The sequence below is a fragment of the Pyrus communis genome, chromosome 12, assembly GCF_963583255.1.
Source record: "Pyrus communis chromosome 12, drPyrComm1.1, whole genome shotgun sequence".
Classification (NCBI taxonomy): domain Eukaryota; kingdom Viridiplantae; phylum Streptophyta; class Magnoliopsida; order Rosales; family Rosaceae; genus Pyrus; species Pyrus communis.
Window position 1 is genome coordinate 23072697 of NC_084814.1, and position 21852 is coordinate 23094548.

The following is a 21852-nucleotide window of genomic DNA, read 5'->3' on the forward strand; positions in this document are numbered from 1 at the left end:
AGAGAATCCCTTATCACAAAGAGTCGAACACTGGCAATTAGTTACGCATTCTTATCAACAAAAAACGATTGTATAATCCTAAAAATGCAACTTAAATGACATCAATTTGTTTTTTTTTTTTAATGTATGTCTATCCATCAATTAGTAACACATTCTGATCAACAAAGCGATTGTATAATCCTAAAAGTGCACACTCCTGAAAAATATGACCGAGCTATAAATGACATTGGTTTGTCTTACTAAAAGTGTACATCTATCCGTCACAAAATCAATCGCCAACTGAGAATCTTCTTCCTTCGCTCCGCACAAAGATCTTGATATTAATTACACGATGGGATGGTAAGTGGTTATTCACATTTTGTTCATACAGAACTTACAAGTGCAAACAAATCACTAAATTAAAAACACAAAATCATACAACAAAAATACACCATTTATATAATTTAAGAAGAAAATTGTACTTAAAACACTCAAAACCAAAACAAACAAAAAAAAACAAGTTAAACTCATGTTCCTTTTTCTTCTTTTCTTTATACAATTAAATCAAATATAATTAGTGGAGGGGAATATTGAACTTGTCAAGAATGCCCTTGAAGTTGGCCACAATTGCCAAACTGTTGCTGCTGTACACCTTTGACTTATTCATCTCGCTCTTGACCGCCTCCACGGCCGTCGATCCCATCTCCTCCAAACCATCCAAGCACGTCTCCTGATCCGTCACCGCGCTGCTTATCCACGTCTGTATGTCCTTCACTTTGTCTTCAGTCAACGCCTTCTCTCCCGGGTCCACCCTCATCGCCGACGCCGAGTCGTTGACCCGGCTTATCGCTTCCTCCAGCTGAGAAACGCAGTCCTGAGTCGCCGGATCGGAGTTCACGGTCTTGAACAACGCCAAGAGGCGGGAGAGCTCGGCGGCGGAGATTTCAAGGGAGAGCTTGAAAATGGCTTCTGGGTCGGGGTTTGGAGAGCGGTTGAGGGCGGATATGGAAGTGAAGCACGAGTCGGGGTAGCGCGTCACGTTGCAGACGGTTTTGATGGTTGACTCAGCCGAGTTGGAGACGGATTGGGGTTGGGACTCGTCGGATGACTCGGTGATGGATTCGTGGATGAGGGCGGCGATCGCGAGGGTGATCACTAGAGTCAGGCAGATGACGGCGAAGATGGCGAGGGCGGAGGAGATGGGTTTTTGGGGTTTTGGGTTTTCAAGGGTTTCTAGGTTGACTTTGCCATAGCCTTTGAGGTGGTTGATGGATTCCATTTGTCTGCTCTGGTTTTGGGGTTTTGGATGAAGTTTTGGAGAAGGAAGGTTTAATGGGCCGATGACTATTGAGATTAAGTATAGTTTGAGCTAATGATATTATTAAATAATCTAATTAAGTTTATAATATGATCTGCCACGAGGTTGATGCCGGCTTATAATAAGCCCTCAAAATGGAGAGCTTTTTAGTGTGTTGCGAACACGGTTTGGTACGTTAAGTGTCATAACATAAATGGTTAGAGATTAAAATTTTTTTTTCCAACCACCTATATTTATATGCACACTGAAAAATTTCTCTTCAAAATGTTATTGCCCCCGACATTTAATAATTAATGAATAAGAAAGTAATTTTCGTACATTATTTTTTTTTTTCTCTTGTACAATATTGTTTATTTTTGACCCATCAATTGAATTACATTAAAAAAAAATATTCAAGGGGGAAACAAAAATGATTGTGCATAAATACTCTCAACAAATCGTTGTTGGCTGAATCAACTAGTCCCAAAAATGAAGATTGTCTAATATTAACAAGATAAATGGTAAGAGACTGTCTCAAAAGACGAATTGTTCATAAGCTTTTTTTTTTTTTTTTTTCACAATGTTTTATAATGTTGTACAAGATTTGACGTTCATAGAAAGTCCATAAAGAATCATACTTCGAAAAAGATCCCTTGACGTTTCTCTATTAACAAATAAAAAAAAAAAAAAACTAATAATGTAATAGATAGAATCGCATAGCTAACGGTAAATATATTCGATGGGCAAGGAGACACAGAAACAAAAGAAAGCTAGTTGTTGAATGATGAAAAATTGAATCCTTCAAAACTAGTCAAATACAGAACATCTCGAAATAGTGACCCAAAAAATCGAGTTTGGAAAAAAAAAAAAAAAAAAAAAAAAAAAACATTATTTGCATGGCAACGTAGAATTGCAACTGAGAAGTGAATCCTAGTAGTTCTAGGAGAAAACCTAATGTCATTCAATCTTCATACTCTTCGTCAGAGCAACTCCAGCGTTGGAGCCCTTTCCCCAAGTACTGCATTATTCAATCCACCTAATGAACAGTAACTACCCTTAATGAACAGTAATAGCCCTGGCAATAGCATTTGCATCTCCACCGTTACACTTCAATAATCCTGGCAATAGGCAATAAAATATTAGTATTTTTTTATTTATAAAATAATACAAAATAATTTTAATTGTAATATCGGATAAGATTTTTAATCGTTCTCATTGCGCCACGTGTCATTATCCGAAGTATTATTAAATAATACAAAATAATTTTATTTGTAATTTCGGATAAGATTTTTAATCGTTGTCGTTACGCCACTTGTCATAAAATCCGAAAAGACAATTATTGGGGATGGATTTCCAATAAATTTTTTAATCGTACTCGTTATGCCATGTGTCATTATCTGAAAATACAATTATTGGTGATGGATTTCTGATAAGATTATTAACCAATCACGTCGCGCCACGTGTCATAATCTGTTCACAATCTTTGAGGATAGATTTCCATCAGATTTTTAACGAATGACGGCATGCCACGTGGCATTATGTACAACCTAATCCTTTATGAATCCTATATATAATCCACCATCCATCCTCACAAATCTCACACTAATTTCTCAAGATCTCTATCATTATTCATAGTTTCTGCTTCCTTATTCACAAAAATCTGTATCATTATTCATAGTTTCTGTTTCTTTCTTACAATGTCTTCTTCTTCCTCAATGTTGATGTGGGAACTCGATCAGGAAGAGGAAAAATTGTTTAACGAATCAGAAGCAATGTTCAATCACCAGGGGTTAAGAAATGAGAGGGAAGAGGATGCGGAGCGTAAAAGGAGAGATGACGAAGTAAGAATGGGCAGAGCCTCACATTCCCGTCGAGTCGTCCAAGTTATGGCTCAGATCTGCAGGCCCAGCCGTTCTGGAAACCTTGATAGAAGCAGGCAACGACGAGGTATGGAACTCTTGGATGATTATTTTGTTCCTAATAGTGTATTCCCTGATACGTACTTTAGACGTCGTTTTATAATGGAACGACATTTGTTCAACAAAATTATGATTGCTGTTTGCAACCATGATTCTTACTTCGTGCAAAAGAAATATGCTTTTGGTGCTATGGGTCTACTGCCTGAGCAAAAAATTACTGCTGCCTTGCAGATGCTTGCATATGGAGCATCTGCAGACCAAGTGGATGCGATAACGAGGATGGGGAAATCAACTATTCTTGAGTCCCTGATGAGGTTTTGCGGAGCAATCGAATCTATCTACACCGCTGAGTACCTCCGCAAACCTACAAACATGGACTTGGAACAGCTGTTGAAGAAGGCAGAGATGCGTGGCTATCCGGGGATAATTGGAAGCATTGATTGTATGCATTGGACGTGGAAAAATTGTCCAAGTGCATGGCAAGGCGCTTACGGGGACAGAAAAGGAGCAAAAAGTATCATTCTGGAGGCGGTGACATCTTATGATACATGGATTTGGCACGCCTTTTTCGGGGTCCCGTGAGCTCAAAATGACATCAACGTCCTTGCCCAATCCCTAGTGTTCAACGATGTCCTGCAAGGAAAGGCACCAATAGTTACGTATGAGGTCAACGGACGTATGTACGACGGGCCGTGACGGCATTTACCCGCTATGGTCAACATTTGTCAAAACAGTGCCACGTCCGCGAAGTGCAAAGGAAAAACACTTTGCAAGCTGTCAAGAGGGGTGCAGGAAGGATGTAGAGCGTTGTTTCGGTATCCTCCAAGCTCGTTGGGCGATCGTCAAGGGTGTTGCCAGATTGTTTGATGTAGAGTCGCTTCGATCCATCATGATGACGTGCATCATTCTTCACAACATGATTGTGGAAGATGAGTACGATTATGAAGCTGTTGATGAATATGAGTCAGACACGATGAACAATTCAAGAACACGTATATATTGTGCTCATGACGCCACCGATGAGCTCGTGCAACATGAGCCATTACAAAGGGATGGACGTTACAATGAAAGGCTCATTCAACGATATACTGCATTTCAAATGCCAGACATGCACAATGCCCGACAAATTGACTTGATAGAGCACCAGTGGGCATTGAAACAAGCTGAGGATAATTAAGTTCATTTTGTGTGTTTTTTTGAATTTGGTATGTTTATGCACTATTTTATTTGGTGTGTTTTATTATTTGGTATGTTTATGTAATTTTTTTAGTGAGTTTTTAATTATTCCGTATGCTTATGTAATTTTATTTGGTGTGTTTTTGTCATTTCAATAAATATTCTCTTAGTATAAATAACTTACCAAATTAATTTGAATAAATATTCAATAAATTGGAAACAACATAAATAATACAAACAATAAATAATAAATCACAACCCAAAGTGATTGGAAAATTACGGGCTCCGATTACAAAAAGTACTCTATTCATCATCACTTAACCAATTTGTGGTGCTAGGATGATCTTCTCTTGTGGTGCTAGGACCACCTTGGCTTGCTATCGCTTCTCTTGCATGCCTCCTTCGCACCACATCCGCTTTCTCTGACTTCCAAAAAAATTTGGAATTTGGAGACTTCCCTTCTAAAGGCGTGTTCATAATCTCACGATCTTATTGAGCCCGTCTTTCTTTTCTAACATGTTCCCTTTCTTGCCTAAGTATCTCTCTTTCTCTCTCATTAGCCTGAAATTCTCTCTCAATAGCTGCAGCTTTTGCGTCCTCTCTAGCCTTATCACCCTCATATTTCGCCAGTTCCCTCGCCAAAGTCAATTCACCTTGGCGAGTAAGTTCTTCCATGAACTTTGCATAATCGTTCTTGGAAGCACTCCCTTTTCTCTTTGAAGCCTTCTTACCTTGAGGCCTAATTGGATAACGGGTCGAACCGACGCTTGTTCAGGGAGGGGCGTTTCGGGCACTTCTTCTGCATCATCTTCATGAACATGCGAGACATGATCGGGTGTAGAGTGTAGATGGGTGTTGTTCATGTGCACTTCTGGACCGACTGGCACAACTCTAAATTTAGGACAATCTTTGACAATATTCCAACATTCCCACCGGTTGAATGATTTATTTTTACTTTTGGTTTTGGCAGCGTACCAAGCTTGTGCTTGAAGTTCCTACACAATGAAAATAAGTAACAAATAAATAATACAAATAAATAATTATAATGAAAATAAGTAACAAATAAATAATACAAACAACATAATTATAATGTAAGTAGGTAACAAATAAATAATACAAACAATAAATAATAAATTATGTAGGTAACAAATAAATAATACAAACAAATAATTATAATGTAAATTTGGGTATCAAATGAATAATATATTGTTACTTGATCCGAGTAATTTTCCCCACTTCGAATGTTACTACTAGCTTGTGCCAAGGCGTCTCTCCATGTACTAAACGATTGGCTAAGTAATTTCCAACGACTGGACATCGATTCTTTGATTCTTTTCCCACCAATTTTCTCAAGATAATTGGTATAAATAAGAGTCTACATTTCTCGCAACTGCATCTCATTACCCGTAAGCGAACTATGAGTAACTTCAACCCAGCTAGTACACAACGCAACATCTTCAATAAGTGACCAATTCGTACCTGCACCAGTGGTCATTTTGTTGAAAAAAAATGGATTCAAATTTTGAGATAAAGAAAGGAATGTGATTGAAAGTAACTGAGAAAATATGAAATTGTTGTGTAAGGTAGATGATAATGAGAATGTATTTATAGGAAAGTAAAAACAATTTTTTTTACAATTTTTTTCAGATTTTTTCAGATTTTTTCAGATTTTTCAGATTTTTTCAGACTTTTCAGATTTTTTTTTTTGAATTTTTTTGAATTTTTTACAATTTTTTAAAATTTTTATTCAATTAATTAATCTCTGCCGTTGGATATAAAAAAAATTTGAATTCCAACACTTCGGATTGTGCCACGTGTCACAACGGTAACTTTTCTTAATTTTAAAACTATTTTTTCTTTTATTTTATTTTTATAAAGCATATTAATATCCACCATTGATCTCAGATCGAACGGTGGATATTAAATAAGACTTTTTTATTTTTTTTTACCGTTGAGATCGAACGGTCCAAATTAAATAAACGTTGAGATCCAACGGACCGTGGGAAGCCACGTGGCTTCCCAACGGTAACTGACAAAGGTTTTTTTTTTTTTTTTTTCTGATTTTGTGTCAGCGACGCGCCTCCACGCGCGAGTGGGGTGCAAGCGCCTGACACAAAAAAAAATTTAATATTGCCTGACGCCAGGCTGACGTCACATGACCTCAGGCTCTCGGGCTGGCAATTCCTCACGGGCCCGGAGCTCGGGCCTCCACCTTCACTCGGGCTTGCCCACGCTGGAGCTGATCCACCGGGCCTCGGGCCCTTGTTCTGTCCCCTGTCCCCCGAGCTTCAGCCCACGCTGGGCTTGCTCTAAGGGTCGGCCCTACGGGTGTGCAAATGGTGTCACTGCACATGGTTCCTAATGTTTCAATTTTACATGAATATACGTATATATACCAATATGTGTAAAAAAAATTATAAAATCAACTGTTAGCACAAGTGCTACTTATGTTTCTCTGTATCCGATTGGGAATGGGTTCGAGGTTTGCCTCCATCATTTTTTACTTTATTATTATTAAATGCATAAACTTCCATAAAAATAATATAAAATTTTCACAAAACTAAAATAAAAATTCCAACCCTGGGCCTTTAAGTTTTTTTTTGTTTTTTTTTTTTTTTGAACCAATGATATTATTTACTCTAAGGGGAAGGGGGTAGGCTTAGCCTCACAATGGACTAGCAATGATGTGGTTCAAACTTGTCTTTGGCGATAATCGAACCTAAGACCTCTCACTTATAAGTGAAGAAGAATACCACTAAATTGTAGTACTAAGTAGCTGGACCTTTAAGTAATTAAGAAAAAAAATAATTCACCTTTTTGTCAGTTAATTTGTTATATTTGTTTGTGCTATTAGAATTTATAGAAACCACAACTGAAAATTAAAAATAAAAAATATTAAATTCGCAATTTGAGGGCCTCTAATTCACTTTCACACAGGCCCTAAAATTTCAAGGCCGGCTCTGCTCTTCGCCTGCGTCTCCACCAGCAGCTTTCTTAGCAGCCGCCTTCGCGTTCCTTCGCTCCACTCTGTCCACCGCCCAACGGGCTAGTAAGTAGGAAATCGATGTGCTTCTCGGAGTCACATCTCACCAGGGGTGAGGGAATGTTCACCCTGCAGCTCAAGCAACCGAAACACTGGTTGATGTTTGATAATAAGTAACCAATGTGATCCATTCAAACACTATAGCATCTTCTCTATTAGCAGAAATCGAAATGAAACAGGAAGAAGAACAACTCTTGAATCAATATCGCAGCAAATTTATACTGATAATTTGATGGATATAGAGTGGTAAAACATGAGTTCTAACTCTAAAACTCCTCCATTAAACTTTATAACAAATTAGCTCCAAGTTTCTCTTTAAGCGAATAATCAACAACCCGGCATGACATTTGTTGGTATAATGATGTAATCTACAGTACTGCCATTTGTTTCTTGATCAAGCACAAACTATGAGCAAATAGAACACCTTTCTGTAGTATTAATATCGTCACATGAAACGTAAATAGATTAGTAGCAACAAATAAGACTACCTGATGTGCCTCTGCCTAATGAGCACACGGGCTGATGTGCCTCTGCCTAATGAGCACACGGGCATGATGAATGGACATAGCCATACTAGTCTTGAACACAATCGTCTGCAGGCGGCGTTCGAGGAAGTTCTCGACAGCCAAAGCCAAGACATAATCGAGCTTGTTCTGGCCTTCGTCCAAAAGCTTCCGCCGGCTCATCCTCCTGAGGAGAGTTGCGCCCTCAGAAACTCGACGAGGTTTTTTTCTCATTGAGGATCACTAACCATTATAATTTTTCACAATTTACACTACCTATTAACAAAACCATATTTGTAAACCAAAAAAATATGAAGTGACGATTTGGTTTTTTATTCACAATTGAATAAAAATATTAAAAAGTAAAAGTCACGGACATTAAATAATCTCGTATAAAAAGTTTTTTTTTCCCTTCCCTCACCTCTCTCTTTAAATCCAATATTTTCTCTCTTTAAATCCAACATTTTTCTCTCTCCTCTCCCATATTTATCTCCCATAAGATTTCAAATTTTTTCAAATGCATATAGAGGGTGTATTATTCAAATAAAATCTTAATTGAACACTTCTAAATTCCTTAAAAGAATTAAAATATTTCAAAATTTTAATTGAATTCACCCGTGTGTGGGCATTTTGTATTATCTTTTACCATAATCATCTATTGTTTATAAAGTTAGAGACATGCATAATGCATGTACCCAATAGAACAAAAAGATTAAGATCGATTCCTATTAATGTGACATTGCTTGAATCTCTTGCTCCCGTCATAATGATATCTATTGTAATTTCGTTGTTGTTAACCATCAAATGAAGATGTGAAAAATAAGGTGTAGACATTTTCTTATACCTCAATCAACCCACAAACAAGGGTTTCTCTCTTGTCTTCAAATTCAAAACATGGAAGATAGGTGAAACCTTCAAAGCTATATATAAGGTTCCAATTACCACCAAGGTCGAAGACTTTGGCATTCAATACGAATTTAGAAGAAGTCTTATTTGTGATACGTCATTTGATTTACAAATTTAGTGTAAAATTTTAGTCTACGTAACATTTACTTCTTTTTTTATTCTGTAAAAGAGGGACAACTGGTGGCAAGCTACGGTTATCCATCCCTTCCGGGGACCGGGAAGACTCACAAAGGCATTTCAGCCTCCTCTTGGCTACAAGTCTGGCTTCCACACCAGCAGCGGATTTCAAACGCAAGACCTCTAATTTTTAACTTGAAGGAAACCTCGCAATTCATCATTTATCTCTAAATCACCAACTCGTGGTTACATTTACTTCTTTAAACTTGTAACTTCTCAAACTAATTGCACGTCAGATAACACGGTGGAGCACCTCCACCCAAATTTTCCTTCCTCCACAAATAAACGTTGCTCGTGAAGAAAGTTACTATCAATCCCAAGTGGCAAAGGGATTAAGTTAATAAAACAAAGGGATTAAAGTTAACTAATATCAAAACAAAACAAAATCCTCTCTCTCCTCTTCGCCCGCTTGTATTTGCCAAATGCAGTTACGATGCGATACCCTCCGGATTACAAAATATCAGTGCCCGCCGGTCGTGCAAATTTCCAATTCCGTTTCTTTTTCTCTCTTCTCTCTCACCATTAAATTCCCATCCTCCTTCAGCTTCTTGCGGTTTCCACAATCTTTTTTTTTTTTTTTTTTGAATTTTTGTTTGAATTTTAATATTTTTTTTCCTTGAAAATCTCATTACACCCTAATCCTCATCTGTTTAAATACTTAAACAACATTTTGCTTTCTCTTCTGACTCTATTTGGGCATTTTCCTCTCCCTTCCGTGTCTCTGGGTCTGTGAGAATTGGAAGAATTGGGAAAACTCTGGGTGAAGAAAAATGGCTTCCAACATTGGGATAATGGACAGTGCTTACTTTGTTGGGAGGAATGAGATTTTGACGTGGATCAACAATCGCCTTCAGCTCAATCTCTCCCGCATTGAAGAGGTCTCTCTCTCTCTCTCTCTCTCTCTCTCTCTCTCTCTCTCTCTCTCTTATTATTTTTCTTTGTGATTTTGACAATGTGGGTGTCGAAAGGCAACGATCTTGATCTGGGTTTGTTTATCTTAAAGAAACGATCTTGATCTGGGTTTGTTTATCTGAGCATTACCCATTTGTTCATTTTGAAAAATGCTTTCTGGGCTCCTTTTTTTTTTTTTTTTTTCTTGTGAATTATCTTTATTCTATGTTTTAATCCATTAATTTGAAGGTAATGTATGACCCAATTGAAGTAATCGTATATATAATTGGAAAGTTGAATGCTTGATCTGCTTAGATTTATGAAAGTGTGTTAGTGATAAGACCCAATTGATTACAGGCGACACTGAATTGTGGGTTTTGATTACAAATTAAGTGATGGAAGTAGTATACTGCTTCTAGTTGAGCTGTTTATGGGGTGAGCCCATGTCTAATGTCGAATAGGTTTAATAGCATTAGCCCTAGTCTTAAATGCAACTCGGGGTTTCCCCTTTTGGACAATTTACGACAGTTTTATACTCAGTCGTAGGATGGATGGATGAAACTAAAGTAGCTTTCGTGTTGAATTGTGATATGTATTCATTGGACTGTTTTAAGTCACATTGTGCAATTTTGATCTTAAAATTTTTCACTTGAAAACGAATACTAAACTTCTTGTAATCATAACGGTGCGAACAAATGTGACTAGGCTGCATCTGGCGCTGTGCAATGTCAAATGATGGATATGACCTATCCTGGTGTTGTTCCAATGCACAAGGTATCTGCGTCTCTGCATCTTTTATTTATTTGATCAGCACATTGTGGTGGGATTAACATTTGATTGCCGGACTGGCTCCCTCTTCATTCTCCTTCTATTTGGTTTATTGCAGGTCAATTTTGATGCGAAAACAGAATATGATATGATCCAGAATTATAAGGTTCTACAGGAAGTATTCAACAAGCTAAAAATTGAGAAGGTATTTTCATTACGATGCTCCTCCACTCCTTCTTGTCTTTTTTTTCATAGTTGGCTTTCGAGGAATAACCTTATTTTGAAAGTTATTTACAAACACCTCCAATACATACTCACTTTTAGAATAAAGAACTATCCAATCAAAATTCTGTTTGCGGGGCATGTATTGATCTTCACCACACATGGGAATACTTTATCTTGTATAGATGAAAACTTATGATATAGGTGCTAGAATGAATCATGGGAATTCTTTATGTCTAGGAACTGTTCATAAAGTTTCGTAGGTCCATACCATATTATGGTGTTGTTTGCTCTAAATTGTCTCCCACTCATTTGTGGTACCTTTACGAGTTGGTTGGTCTTAACTTTGTTTGTCTATTAGGAAAAAGAAAATATCCCTCTTCATGACCTGTTTGCTAGGATAATGCTAGCAGTTACGTTGCCATTAATGATTGAAGAGTAAGGTTGACAGAGAGCTTGAGTGGTATTCATATGTGGTACTTCTATTGTAATTCTTTTTCCTAGTCGAATGGAGGGACTCCAACTTGTGAATGGTAGTGGTTCCATGACTTGGGATAGTTTGTATTCTGCAAACTTTAATATAGGTGAGCCGGGAAACCGGATTGGGGTAATCTTTGGAACAAGCACAACCAAGTTGTTTATATTCTTACTGACCACAATCCTTCTGCAGCCTCTTGAAGTCAATAGGCTTGTTAAAGGCAGGCCTTTGGACAACTTGGAATTCTTGCAATGGCTGAAACGTTACTGTGATTCCATAAATGGAGGCATTATGAATGAGTATGCTCGTTTTTCTAACATTCCCCTCTCTTTTTAAAGCTTTGGGTTAGTGTGTGTTGGCGTTACGTTAATGGCCCTTTTTCCTTCAACTCACATATTTTCTCCTTGTAGAAACTATAACCCTGTGGAGCGAAGGTGCAAGGGTGGGAAGGATCGGCATCCCAAAGGTGCTCAGAAAATCTCAAAATCTCTGCAAGCAAGCAATTTACATAACCCTGGCACTGGAGATACAGTTGGTCTTAATAAGACCTCAGGTCAGATCACCTTCCCCCACCAAAAGTGTCGTTTCTACTCCATTTATTTAGTTTTTAAAGTGCTTCTCATTGCTTGATGCTGTTTTCTTTAGGACCAAGGCAAGGGAAGCCTTATGCAGCAGCAGGCGGTGCAAATTCTTCAGGAGAGATTCAAGCTTTGTCTAATGAGGTATCAGTATCTAGCCTTGCCTGAGGAAATCGTTTCTCTTTCTCCCTCTCTTTGCATGGACCTTTTCATTTAATTATTCATTTAATTTGTATGCTTCTGTTGTACAGATTACAGATCTCAAGCTCTCTGTGGACCTTTTGGAAAAAGAAAGGGACTTTTACTTCGCAAAATTAAGGGATATTGAAGTTCTTTGTCAGACATCAGAGTTGGAGGAGGTCCCGGTAGGAATTTCTGACATGTTTTTCTATATTACTTGGTTTATTCTTGCATTGTATTCCTATGATGTATATTCCTTTTCCCGGTATCATGCTTTCTTTTCAAATCTCGCTTTGCATCTAAAGCTGAAGAAAGAAAATAACTTCTGAAGCAAAATATTGGAATTGTTTAATGGATCTTGAGATTATATGTATCTAGACTTCGGTTTTCTTTTCGTAAGGAGCTAGGTTAGGTTATTTATTTCTTCCTTTTCCTTTAGGCTGGCATTTCTTGCTAGTATTGACTAGAAACAATACTCTGTCCGTCTGTTCCTCCCTCCTGTGCCTCTGCCTCTGCCCCCTCCCCTCTTGAAATTGGGTGATTTAGTAGGTATATATCGCGTTGTGTATGAAAGTAGTTATATATGCCGTTGTGTATGAATGTTGGATGTTAAGTGATCTGATGAACCAACTCATCACACTTGCGATTATATTTCATGCAGATAGCGGTGGCAGTAAAGAAGATATTGTATGCCGCGGATGCAAAAGAATCACCACTTGCTGAAGCCCAGGAGTACCTCTACCAATCGCTGAATGTTGGTGAAGCTGAAGATGAAGGCGAAGCCAAAGGAGAAGCGGAAGCTGAAGCCGAAACAGAAACTGACCATTGAGTTTTGAGGCCAACATTGTAGGACATTGACTGTGCAAGACACTAGCGTCGAAACAAGCCGATGAATCAGTGGTCTCTCTTTCCATTAATTGAAGAACTTATTCCTCGTATGTGCTGGACAGATGGTTGCGAACCGAAACAAATGAGATCTTATTAATAATAGACACTCTACTTGAAATGAGATCTTGTTAACTTGTTTCATCTAACTTCTCTTGAAAGCACTTTTGACGAATTTTATTGCTTTTTGGTCTTTGATAAGCAACTATTAGTCTGTGCTTCGTACTTAACTACTCAAGGTATGAGCTTACGCACAAATTGTTTTAAATGACGGCGGATGCCGGATGTTCGAATTTCCCGGCTAATCCCACCTTAGGGATTTTTTATGCTGCTCCAGAATACAGGGCACTCCGAGATGTTTAACCGTTAGATCTTTATTCAAGAACACAAAAACCAAGGTCCAACGGTTGAAAAGCCGAAGCATCCTATACTCTGGAGCATCCTAGAATTTTTGCTTATGTCAACTTTGAGTCGAGGCAAATAAATTAAAACTTTGGACTAACTGAATTTAAGAGACAAAGTATGAGAAAAGATGTCGCCAAACCATGATAACAACATTATTAGTAAACAAGAAACATTCAGTATCCTTTACAAAACCGAAAGATACAGATACGCTACCAGCTATGGAAAAGGTAACGCCCAACATCGTCTTCTTTACAAGACCGCGGGACTAGATGCAGTGAAACGTATGGCTAATATTCTCGACAGTGCTTACGGTCCTCATCAAAGACGGATCCCCCTGCCCCTCTGGTTGTTATCAGCCTACACAAACGGAATATGCAACGTTATAAGCACATTACAATGTATTATTCAAATATTACGGTCAATAAGCATACCCTGTGGATGATCTTCTCGAATGCTTCAATCCCATTCTCTGCAATGTATTTCTCCGCAACAGCCAGAACGTCGTCTTGGTTTGCCTTACCCAATACATCCTTCTTCCTCGGAACATACCAAATGTTAACTTTATGTGGGTTGAGAAAGAAAGGTCGGATATAATGTTCATAAACATACGCAGCGCCACTCGTGTATGGGAGGACCAACCAAAAAGTTGCAATCAGCTTAGCGTAAGACCAGATTGGAATCCTGCAAGAAAAGCTCGAGAACATTACACACACACACACACACAAAATCATAGCAAATGCAGCAACGGCACATCATTCGTGAACGACAACAGCTCGAGAGTTCATTGAATGTAACCCAAGATAATTGTTTACAGCCCCAACAAGGCTGATAGGACAACGCAAACCAAGCGAACTCGAACATAATTTTTCATACATCTTCCATTAAGCACCAGTATGAAAAAAACTGGTAAATGCAGCAAGACGAAATCTTTACACGAAAATTTAACGAAGGAATCTACATTTTCGGAGTCTCATATCTTAAGCAAACGTAAAGTAGCACATTGAATGCAATCTGAGATTATAAACAAGTGAATAAGGAACTACATTTCGAAAGTAGAAAATGATTTACCACTCAATGACTTTGGCAAAGGTGAGTTCAACCAGAGTAATCATAGAATACAGAATCCAGTAAGTCAGCCATTGGCGATCGTCCGCCGGAGACTGCGTCTCTATCGCTCGAATCGATGCATATCTATCGAAAACAACCCAAAATCCAACTCCCCATTACAAAAAAGTTCAAATTAAACACAAAAACAATGAAAAAATAAATAAAATTGGAAAAAAAAAAGTTAGTGTCTTCAACCCAACTTACAGTGGATAAGCAAGGCTAACCACAGGCCTGCAGGAGAAAAAAAACCCACAAATCAAATTAGAGAAGAAAAAAAAAACATCAAAACTTTGTAACTGGGTTTGCAAAATTTGGTAAAGTAAGTGAGACAGTGAGAGAGAGTGTGGGTGTACCCAGCAAGAACGTCGAAGTTCCTGAGAAGCACTTTGAGGAAGCTGCCGGTGCCAGATCCCATTTCCCGACTTCCCAATGCAAATCTACCACTCTCTGAACTGAAACCGTATGAGCTTCTGGGAAAAGTGCTTCTGGAACAAGCTAGGGTTTTTTGTCAGCTTGTGTGTAAAGCGTCGGTAGAACTGTAGAAGGAGAGAGAGTAGGAGGGGACAGGTGCTTCCTACAATTTCAGCACCACCAAAGAATACGCGGGGTGGCAAAAGCAAAAGCAAAAGCAAAAGGTCTGATGATAAATTATTGAGTGGTCTCATGGGAGTTACTGTTGTCCTGTTTTATTCAAAGGACAAAGATTGAGTCAAAGAAAAGACTTTTGAGCCGTAGTAGGTTGAGTTAGAGCAAGCCCAGCGTGGGCGCATGCTCGGGGGACGGGACAGAACAAGGGCCCGAGGTCCGGTGGATCAGCTGCAGCGTGGGCAAGTCCGAGCGAAGGTGGAGGTCCGAGCTCCGAGCCCGTGGGGAGTTGCCAGCCCGAGAGCCTGAGGCCATGTGACATGTGCACCCCACTCGTGCGTTGGGGCGCGTCGCCGACACAAAATCAGAAGAAAAAAAACTTTGTCAGTTACCGTTGGGAAGCCACGAGGCCATGTGACGTGTGCACCCCACTCGTGCGTTGGGGCGCGTCGCCGACACAAAATCAGAAGAAAAAAAACTTTGTCAGTTACCGTTGGGAAGCCACGTGGCTTCCCACGGTCCGTTAGATCTCAACAGTTATTTAATTTGGACCGTTCGATCTCAACGGTCAAAAAAAATAAAAAAGTCTTATTTAATATCCACCGTTCGATCTGAGATCAACGGTGGATATTAATATGCTTTATAAATAAAAAAATAAAAGAAAAAATAGTTTTAAAATTAAGAAAAGTTACACGTGGCACAATCTGGAGTGTTGGAATTCAAAATTTTTTATATCCAACGGCAGAGATTAATTAATTGAATAAAAATTTAAAAACAATTGTAAAAAATACAAAAAAAAATCAAAAAAAAAATCTGAAAAGTCTGAAAAAATCTAAAAAATCTAAAAAAATCTGAAAAAAAATCTGAAAAAAAATCTGAAAAATCTGAAAAAAATTGTAAAAAAAAATTGTTATTACTTTTCTATAAATACCTTCTCATTATCATCTACCTTACACAACAATTTCATATTTTCTCAACTACTTTCAATCACATTCCTTTCTTTGTCTCAAAGTTTGAATCCATTTTTTTCAACAAAATGACCACTGGTGCAGGTACGAATTGGTCGCTTATTGAAGATGTTGCATTGTGTACTAGCTGGGTTGAAGTTACTCATAGTTCGCTTATGGGTAATGAGATGCAGTTGCGAGAAATGTGGAGTCTTATTCATACCAATTATCTTGAGAAAATTGGTGGGAAAAGAACCAAAGAATCGATGTCCACTCGTTGGAAATTACTTAGCCAATCGTTTAGTAAGTGGAGAGACGTCTTGGCACAAGCTAGCAGTAATATTCGAAGTGGGGAAAATTACTCGGATCAGGTAACAATATATTATTTATTTGATACCCAAATTTACATTATAATTATTTGTTTGTATTATTTATTTGTTACCTATATAATTTATTATTTATTGTTTGTATTATTTATTTGTTACCTACATAATTTATTATTTATTGTTTGTATTATTTATTTGTTACCTACTTACATTATTTGTCACATCCCGGCCCGGGGTGGATCACTTCCCGGGCCCACTCCACCACCGTAGCACGATATTGTCCGCTTTGGGCTTATCATTCCCTCACGGTTTTGTTTTTGGGAACTCACGAGCAACTTCCCAGTGGGTCACCCATCATGGGATTGCTCTAGCCCCCTTCTCGCTTAACTTCAGAGTTCCTACGGAACCCGAAGCCAATGAGCTCCCAAAAGGCCTCGTGCTAGGTAGGGATTGGAATATACATTTAAGGATCACTCCCCTGGGCGATGTGGGATGTTACAATCCACCCCCCTTAGGGGCCCGACGTCCTCGTCGGCACACACGCGACCAGGGTTAGGCTCTGATACCAATTTGTCACATCCCGACCCGGGGCGGATCACTTCTCGGGCCCGCTCCACCACCGTAGCACGATATTGTCCGCTTTGGGCTTACCATTCCCTCACGGTTTTGTTTTTGGGAACTCACGAGCAACTTCCCAGTGGGTCACCCATCATGGGATTGCTCTAACCCCCTTCTCGCTTAACTTCGGAGTTCCTACGGAACCCGAAGCCAGTGAGCTCCCAAAAGGCCTCGTGCTAGGTAGGGATTGGAATATACATTTAAGGATCACTCCCCTGGGCGATGTGGGATGTTACATTATAATTATGTTGTTTTGTATTATTTATTTGTTACTTATTTTCATTATAATTATTTATTTGTATTATTTATTTGTTACTTATTTTCATTGTGTAGGAACTTCAAGCACAAGCTTGGTACGCTGCCAAAACCAAAAGCAAAAATAAATCATTCAACCGGTGGAAATGTTGGAATATTGTCAAAGATTGTCCTAAATTTAGAGTTGTGCCAGTCGGTCCAAAAGTGCACATGAACAGCACCCTTCTACACTCTACACCCGATCATGTCTCGCATGTTCATGAAGATGATGCAGAGGAAGTGCCCGAAACGCCCCTCCCTGAACAAACGTCGGGTTCGACCCGTTATCCAATTAGGCCTCAAGGTAAGAAGGCTTCAAAGAGAAAAGGGAGTGCTTCCAAGAATGATTATGCAAAGTTCATGGAAGAACTTACTCGCCAAGGTGAATTGACTGTAGCGAGGGAACTGGCGAAATATGAGGCTGATAAGGCTAGAGAGGACGCAAAAGCTGCAGCTATTAAGAGAAAATTTCAGGCTAATAAGAGAGAAAGAGAGCTACTTAGGCAAGAAAGGGAAGATGTTAGAGAAGAAAGACGGGCTCAACGAGACCGTGAGATTATGAACACGCCTTTAGAAGGGAAGTCTCCAAATTCCAAATTTTTTTGGAAGTCAGAGAAAGCGGACGTGGTGCGAATGAGGCGTGCAAGAGAAGCGATAACAAGCCAAGGTGGTCCTAGCACCACAAATTGGTTAAGTGATGATGAATAGAGTACTTTTTGTAATCGGAGCCCATAATTTTCCAATCACTTTAGGTTGTAATTTATTATTTATTGTTTGTATTATTTATGTTGTTTCCAATTTATTGAATATTTATTCAAATTAATTTGGTAAGTTATTTATACTAAGAGAATATTTATTGAAATGACAAAAACACACCAAATAAAATTACATAAGCATACGGAATAATTAAAAACTCACTAAAAAAATTACATAAACATACCAAATAATAAAACACACCAAATAAAATAACATAAACATACCAAATTCAAAAAAACACACAAAATAAACTTAATTATCTTCAGCTTGTTTCAACGCCCACTGGTGCTCTATCAAGTCAATTTGTCGGGCATTGTGCATGTCTGGCATTTCAAATGCAGTATATCGTTGAATGAGCCTTTCATTGTAACGTCCATCCCTTTGTAATGGCTCATGTTGCACGGGCTCATCGGTGGCGTCATCAGCACAATATATACGTGTTCTTGAATTGTTCGTCGTGTCTGGCTCATATTCATCAACGGCTTCATAATCGTACTCATCTTCCACAATCATGTTGTGAAGAATGATGCACGTCATCATGATGGATCGAAGCGACTCTACATCAAACAATCTGGCAGCACCCCTAACGATCGCCCAACGAGCTTGGAGGATACCGAAACAACGCTCCACATCCTTCCTGCACCCCTCTTGACAGCTTGCAAAGTGTTTTTCCTTTGCACTTCGCGGACGTGGCACTGTTTTGACAAATGTTGACCATCGCGGGTAAATGCCGTCAGCTAGGTAGTATGGCCCGTCGTACATACGTCCGTTGACCTCATACGTGACTTTTGGTGCCTTTCCTTGCAGGACATCGTTGAACACAGGGGATTGGGCAAGGACGTTGATGTCATTTTGAGCTCCCGGGACCCCGAAAAAGGCGTGCCAAATCCATGTATCAAAAGATGCCACCGCCTCCAGAATGATACTTTTTGCTCATTTTCTGTCCCCATAAGCGCCTTGCCATGCACTTGGACAATTTTTCCACGTCCAGTGCATACAATCAATGATTCCAATCATCCCAGGAAAACCACGCATCTCGGCCTTCTTCAACAGTCGTTCCAAGTCCATGTTTGTAGGTTTGCGGAGGTACTCAGCGGTGTAGATAGATTCGATTGCTCCACAAAACCTCATTAGGGACTCAAGAATGGTTGATTTCCCCATCCTCGTTATCTCATCCACTTGGTCTGCAGATGCTCCATATGCAAGCATCCGCAAGGCAGCAGTAATTTTTTGCTCAGGCAGTAGACCCATAGCACCAAAAGTATCTTTCTTTTGCACGAAGTAAGAATCATGGTTGCAAACAGCAATCATGATTTTGTTGAACAAATGTCGTTTCATTCTAAAACGACGTCTAAAGTACGTATCAGGGAATTGAAGGGAAATCTATGAGATTCATGTGGGATTTCTAGTGACTAGCATGCATATACAATTCAAAATTTATATACGAAAGCAACGGAAGCATGTCATACATTTTATCAAAGCTATAGTCATGCAAATCCCCTTCAAGATGCATAGGTTTATATAAGATGCATCAAAACAAAATTTAGAAGAAGAACAAACTAGAGGTTTAGTTTTATACCTCTTGATCTAGATCTTAGACCAAGGATGGACCACCTTCAAGATCTTTGCTCCTCAAACTCCTTGAGCCTAGCCTCCCTCCTTGCTTCCTCCACTTTGTAAAGTAAGTGCTCCTAGGTTCTCTTCAAGTTTCCAAAGATATGAAAACCTCTAAAGATCCTCACCCACTTTGTAATGAGAAAGATGAAGGAATAACCAAAAGGGTGTATAGATGATTAGTTAAATCACCCCCTTGGTGGCCGGCCCTTTGTGTTCAAGAGAGAGAGCTTTTCTTTTCTCTTTTGTTGTTTTTAGAACACATAAAACCCTAATGAACTTTGTGTTATAAAGTTCCTTTTATAGACAAAAGAAACAAGTCAACATTTTAACCTATCTCTTCCTTGGTGGCCGGCCCTTTGTGTTTGGTTTGGGCTTTGGGCTTTTAATTATTTCAAGTCATCCAATGCTTGAATAAAAGCCCAATGGGTTTTGGCCCAATGGGCCTAATTAAACCCGAACGTTTCTTTAAGCCCAAAACGATCTTTATCGCTTTTATGATTTCTTTAGACTTTCTAAATTAATCAAAACACTTAATTAATCCAATTAATTATTTCCTTCATCCATTAGTTACTCACTACAAGAGTGTATTGGTGAACAATCTTTTAGGTTCTAATTAGCAAGGCAGTGAGGTGATTGGCACCAATCCAATTGATTATCCAATCACTTAGTGAATTAAAACTTACTTTTAATTCACCTTCCTTTTGATGACTACATTTAATCATCTAGAAGAACTCACAAGCCATGAGTGACATCTAACCATATATCATGGCTACCTAAGCTAATGTAGAAGTTATTCGGAGAACCTATTCAGTTGGAATTACAATGTAATTCGATCCTTCTCTAAAACAATACTCTCAATCACATTACTAGGGTATGGATTTATAATGTCAAACCCCTAATGTGATTATTCCTTCTTATGTGATTCATTTGAGACGTATAGGAACGCTTTCCTTTATTACGCTCGATACTTCGGCCGAAGATTGCCGAATCATATCTTAGAGTATTCATCCTCTCTTATCGAGGATTAGAGATTCCTTGTTGCGCATTCACTTGCCTTCATGGCTAAGTGGCTTAACCCCAACGATGCCTTGGACACTCGCGAACGGAATGACTTTAACATAATCAAAGATTAAGTACTTAACCACAAGACAACGACGATGCCTCAGGTCAAAGGATTACTTACATTATTCCAACCATTAGAGTTACTTGCTTGACATGTGAGTAGACCTCCATGCAAGTACTCTCGTTCGATTGTGTTCAGTGAACTCATTCCCTTAATGAGCACCTACATACTTGTCTTAGTGTCACTACACGAATGGGATGAGACTTTCCATCCTTCCAATTGAAGCGGACATAGTGTGTACCGGTCTATGGATTGTCAGTATCCCTCCGGCAATCCTTATGACCAGGAACCTTTTTGGACATGATGGTTATGAGAAGAAGGTCTCTGTAATCTAACATCATTAGGTTACTTCTTCCATCGATCCATTGTCCATGGATTCACTATTTAGGACATATTTTGTTCATTGAGATAGTCCTAATTAGTATCTTTGCCTTCCGATGTATAAGAGTCATATATATATCAATTCATTGTCCTGAAAGGTTTCTTCCAAAGATTGACTTTCAGGGCATATTTCCAACAGGAATGCACTATTAGGAACAAAATAATCACCCAAGAGTTCCATACCTCGTCGTTGCCTGCTTCTATCAAGGTTTCCAGAACGGCTGGGCTTGCATATCTGAGCCATAGCTTGGACGACTCGACGGGAATGTGAGGCTCTGCCCATTCTTACTTCGTCATCTCTCCTTTTACGCTCTTCATCCTCTTCCCTCTCATTTCTTGCCCCCTGGTGATTGAACATTGCTTCTAATTCGTTAAACAATTCTTCCTCTTCCTGATCGAGTTCCCACATCATCCTTGAGGAAGAAGAAGACATTGTAAGAAAGAAACAGAAATTATGAATAATGATACAGATTTTTGTGAAGAAGGAAGCAGAAACCATGAATAATGATAGAGATCTTGAGAAAATTGGTGTGAGATTTGTGAGGATGGATGGTGGATTATATGGAGGATTCAGAAAGGATTAGGTTGTACATAATGCCACGTGGCATGCCGTCATTCGTTACAAATCTGATGGAAATCTATCCTCAAATATTGTGAACAGATTATGACACGTGGCATGCCGTCATTCGTT

General features: G+C 38.9%; 3 protein-coding genes and 1 pseudogene across 3 annotated transcripts; 1 reads left to right on the forward strand and 3 right to left on the reverse strand.

Annotated features, from left to right (window-relative positions):
• Window positions 1–380: 380 nt before the first annotated feature.
• LOC137711241 (pectinesterase 1) lies at window positions 381–1358 on the reverse strand. The gene has a single exon (XM_068450470.1). It carries the CDS (start codon window positions 1256–1258, stop codon window positions 554–556), a length of 705 nt encoding a protein of 234 aa, XP_068306571.1. The 5' UTR covers window positions 1259–1358; the 3' UTR covers window positions 381–553.
• Window positions 1359–9387: 8029 nt separating this feature from the next.
• Window positions 9388–13123, forward strand: LOC137710454 (microtubule-associated protein RP/EB family member 1A-like). The gene is made up of 8 exons (XM_068449476.1): window positions 9388–9878; window positions 10597–10665; window positions 10778–10864; window positions 11552–11658; window positions 11770–11912; window positions 12005–12081; window positions 12189–12302; window positions 12779–13123. Exons 1-8 carry the CDS (start codon window positions 9771–9773, stop codon window positions 12944–12946), a joined length of 873 nt encoding a protein of 290 aa, XP_068305577.1. The 5' UTR covers window positions 9388–9770; the 3' UTR covers window positions 12947–13123.
• A 436-nt stretch (window positions 13124–13559) lies between these two features.
• LOC137710455 (HVA22-like protein a) lies at window positions 13560–15145 on the reverse strand. Its single transcript, XM_068449477.1, has 5 exons — window positions 14868–15145; window positions 14719–14745; window positions 14476–14598; window positions 13839–14088; window positions 13560–13764 (listed from the first exon to the last, which is right to left on the reverse strand). The coding sequence occupies exons 1-5, from the start codon at window positions 14927–14929 to the stop codon at window positions 13726–13728; spliced, it is 501 nt and encodes a 166-aa protein (XP_068305578.1). The 5' UTR covers window positions 14930–15145; the 3' UTR covers window positions 13560–13725.
• Window positions 15146–18535: 3390 nt separating this feature from the next.
• LOC137709935 (uncharacterized) lies at window positions 18536–19252 on the reverse strand (annotated as a pseudogene).
• Window positions 19253–21852: the final 2600 nt, after the last annotated feature.

What these genes read in the sequence shown, in the direction of transcription:
- LOC137710455 (XM_068449477.1), bottom strand. Translation starts at nt 14,929, where the DNA reads ATGGGATCTGGCACCGGCAGCTTCCTCAAAGTGCTTCTCAGGAACTTC. An exon ending in AACTTCGACGTTCTTGCTGG is followed by an intron (nt 14,746 to 14,867) that starts GTACACCCACAC and finishes TTTCTCCTGCAG; the next exon opens with GCCTGTGGTTAGCCTTGCTT. An exon ending in TCGAGAAGATCATCCACAGG is followed by an intron (nt 13,765 to 13,838) that starts GTATGCTTATTG and finishes CCGTTTGTGTAG; the next exon opens with GCTGATAACAACCAGAGGGG.
- LOC137710454 (XM_068449476.1), top strand. Translation starts at nt 9,771, where the DNA reads ATGGCTTCCAACATTGGGATAATGGACAGTGCTTACTTTGTTGGGAGG. An exon ending in ATCTCTCCCGCATTGAAGAG is followed by an intron (nt 9,879 to 10,596) that starts GTCTCTCTCTCT and finishes AAATGTGACTAG; the next exon opens with GCTGCATCTGGCGCTGTGCA. An exon ending in GTGTTGTTCCAATGCACAAG is followed by an intron (nt 10,666 to 10,777) that starts GTATCTGCGTCT and finishes GGTTTATTGCAG; the next exon opens with GTCAATTTTGATGCGAAAAC.
- LOC137711241 (XM_068450470.1), bottom strand. Translation starts at nt 1,258, where the DNA reads ATGGAATCCATCAACCACCTCAAAGGCTATGGCAAAGTCAACCTAGAA.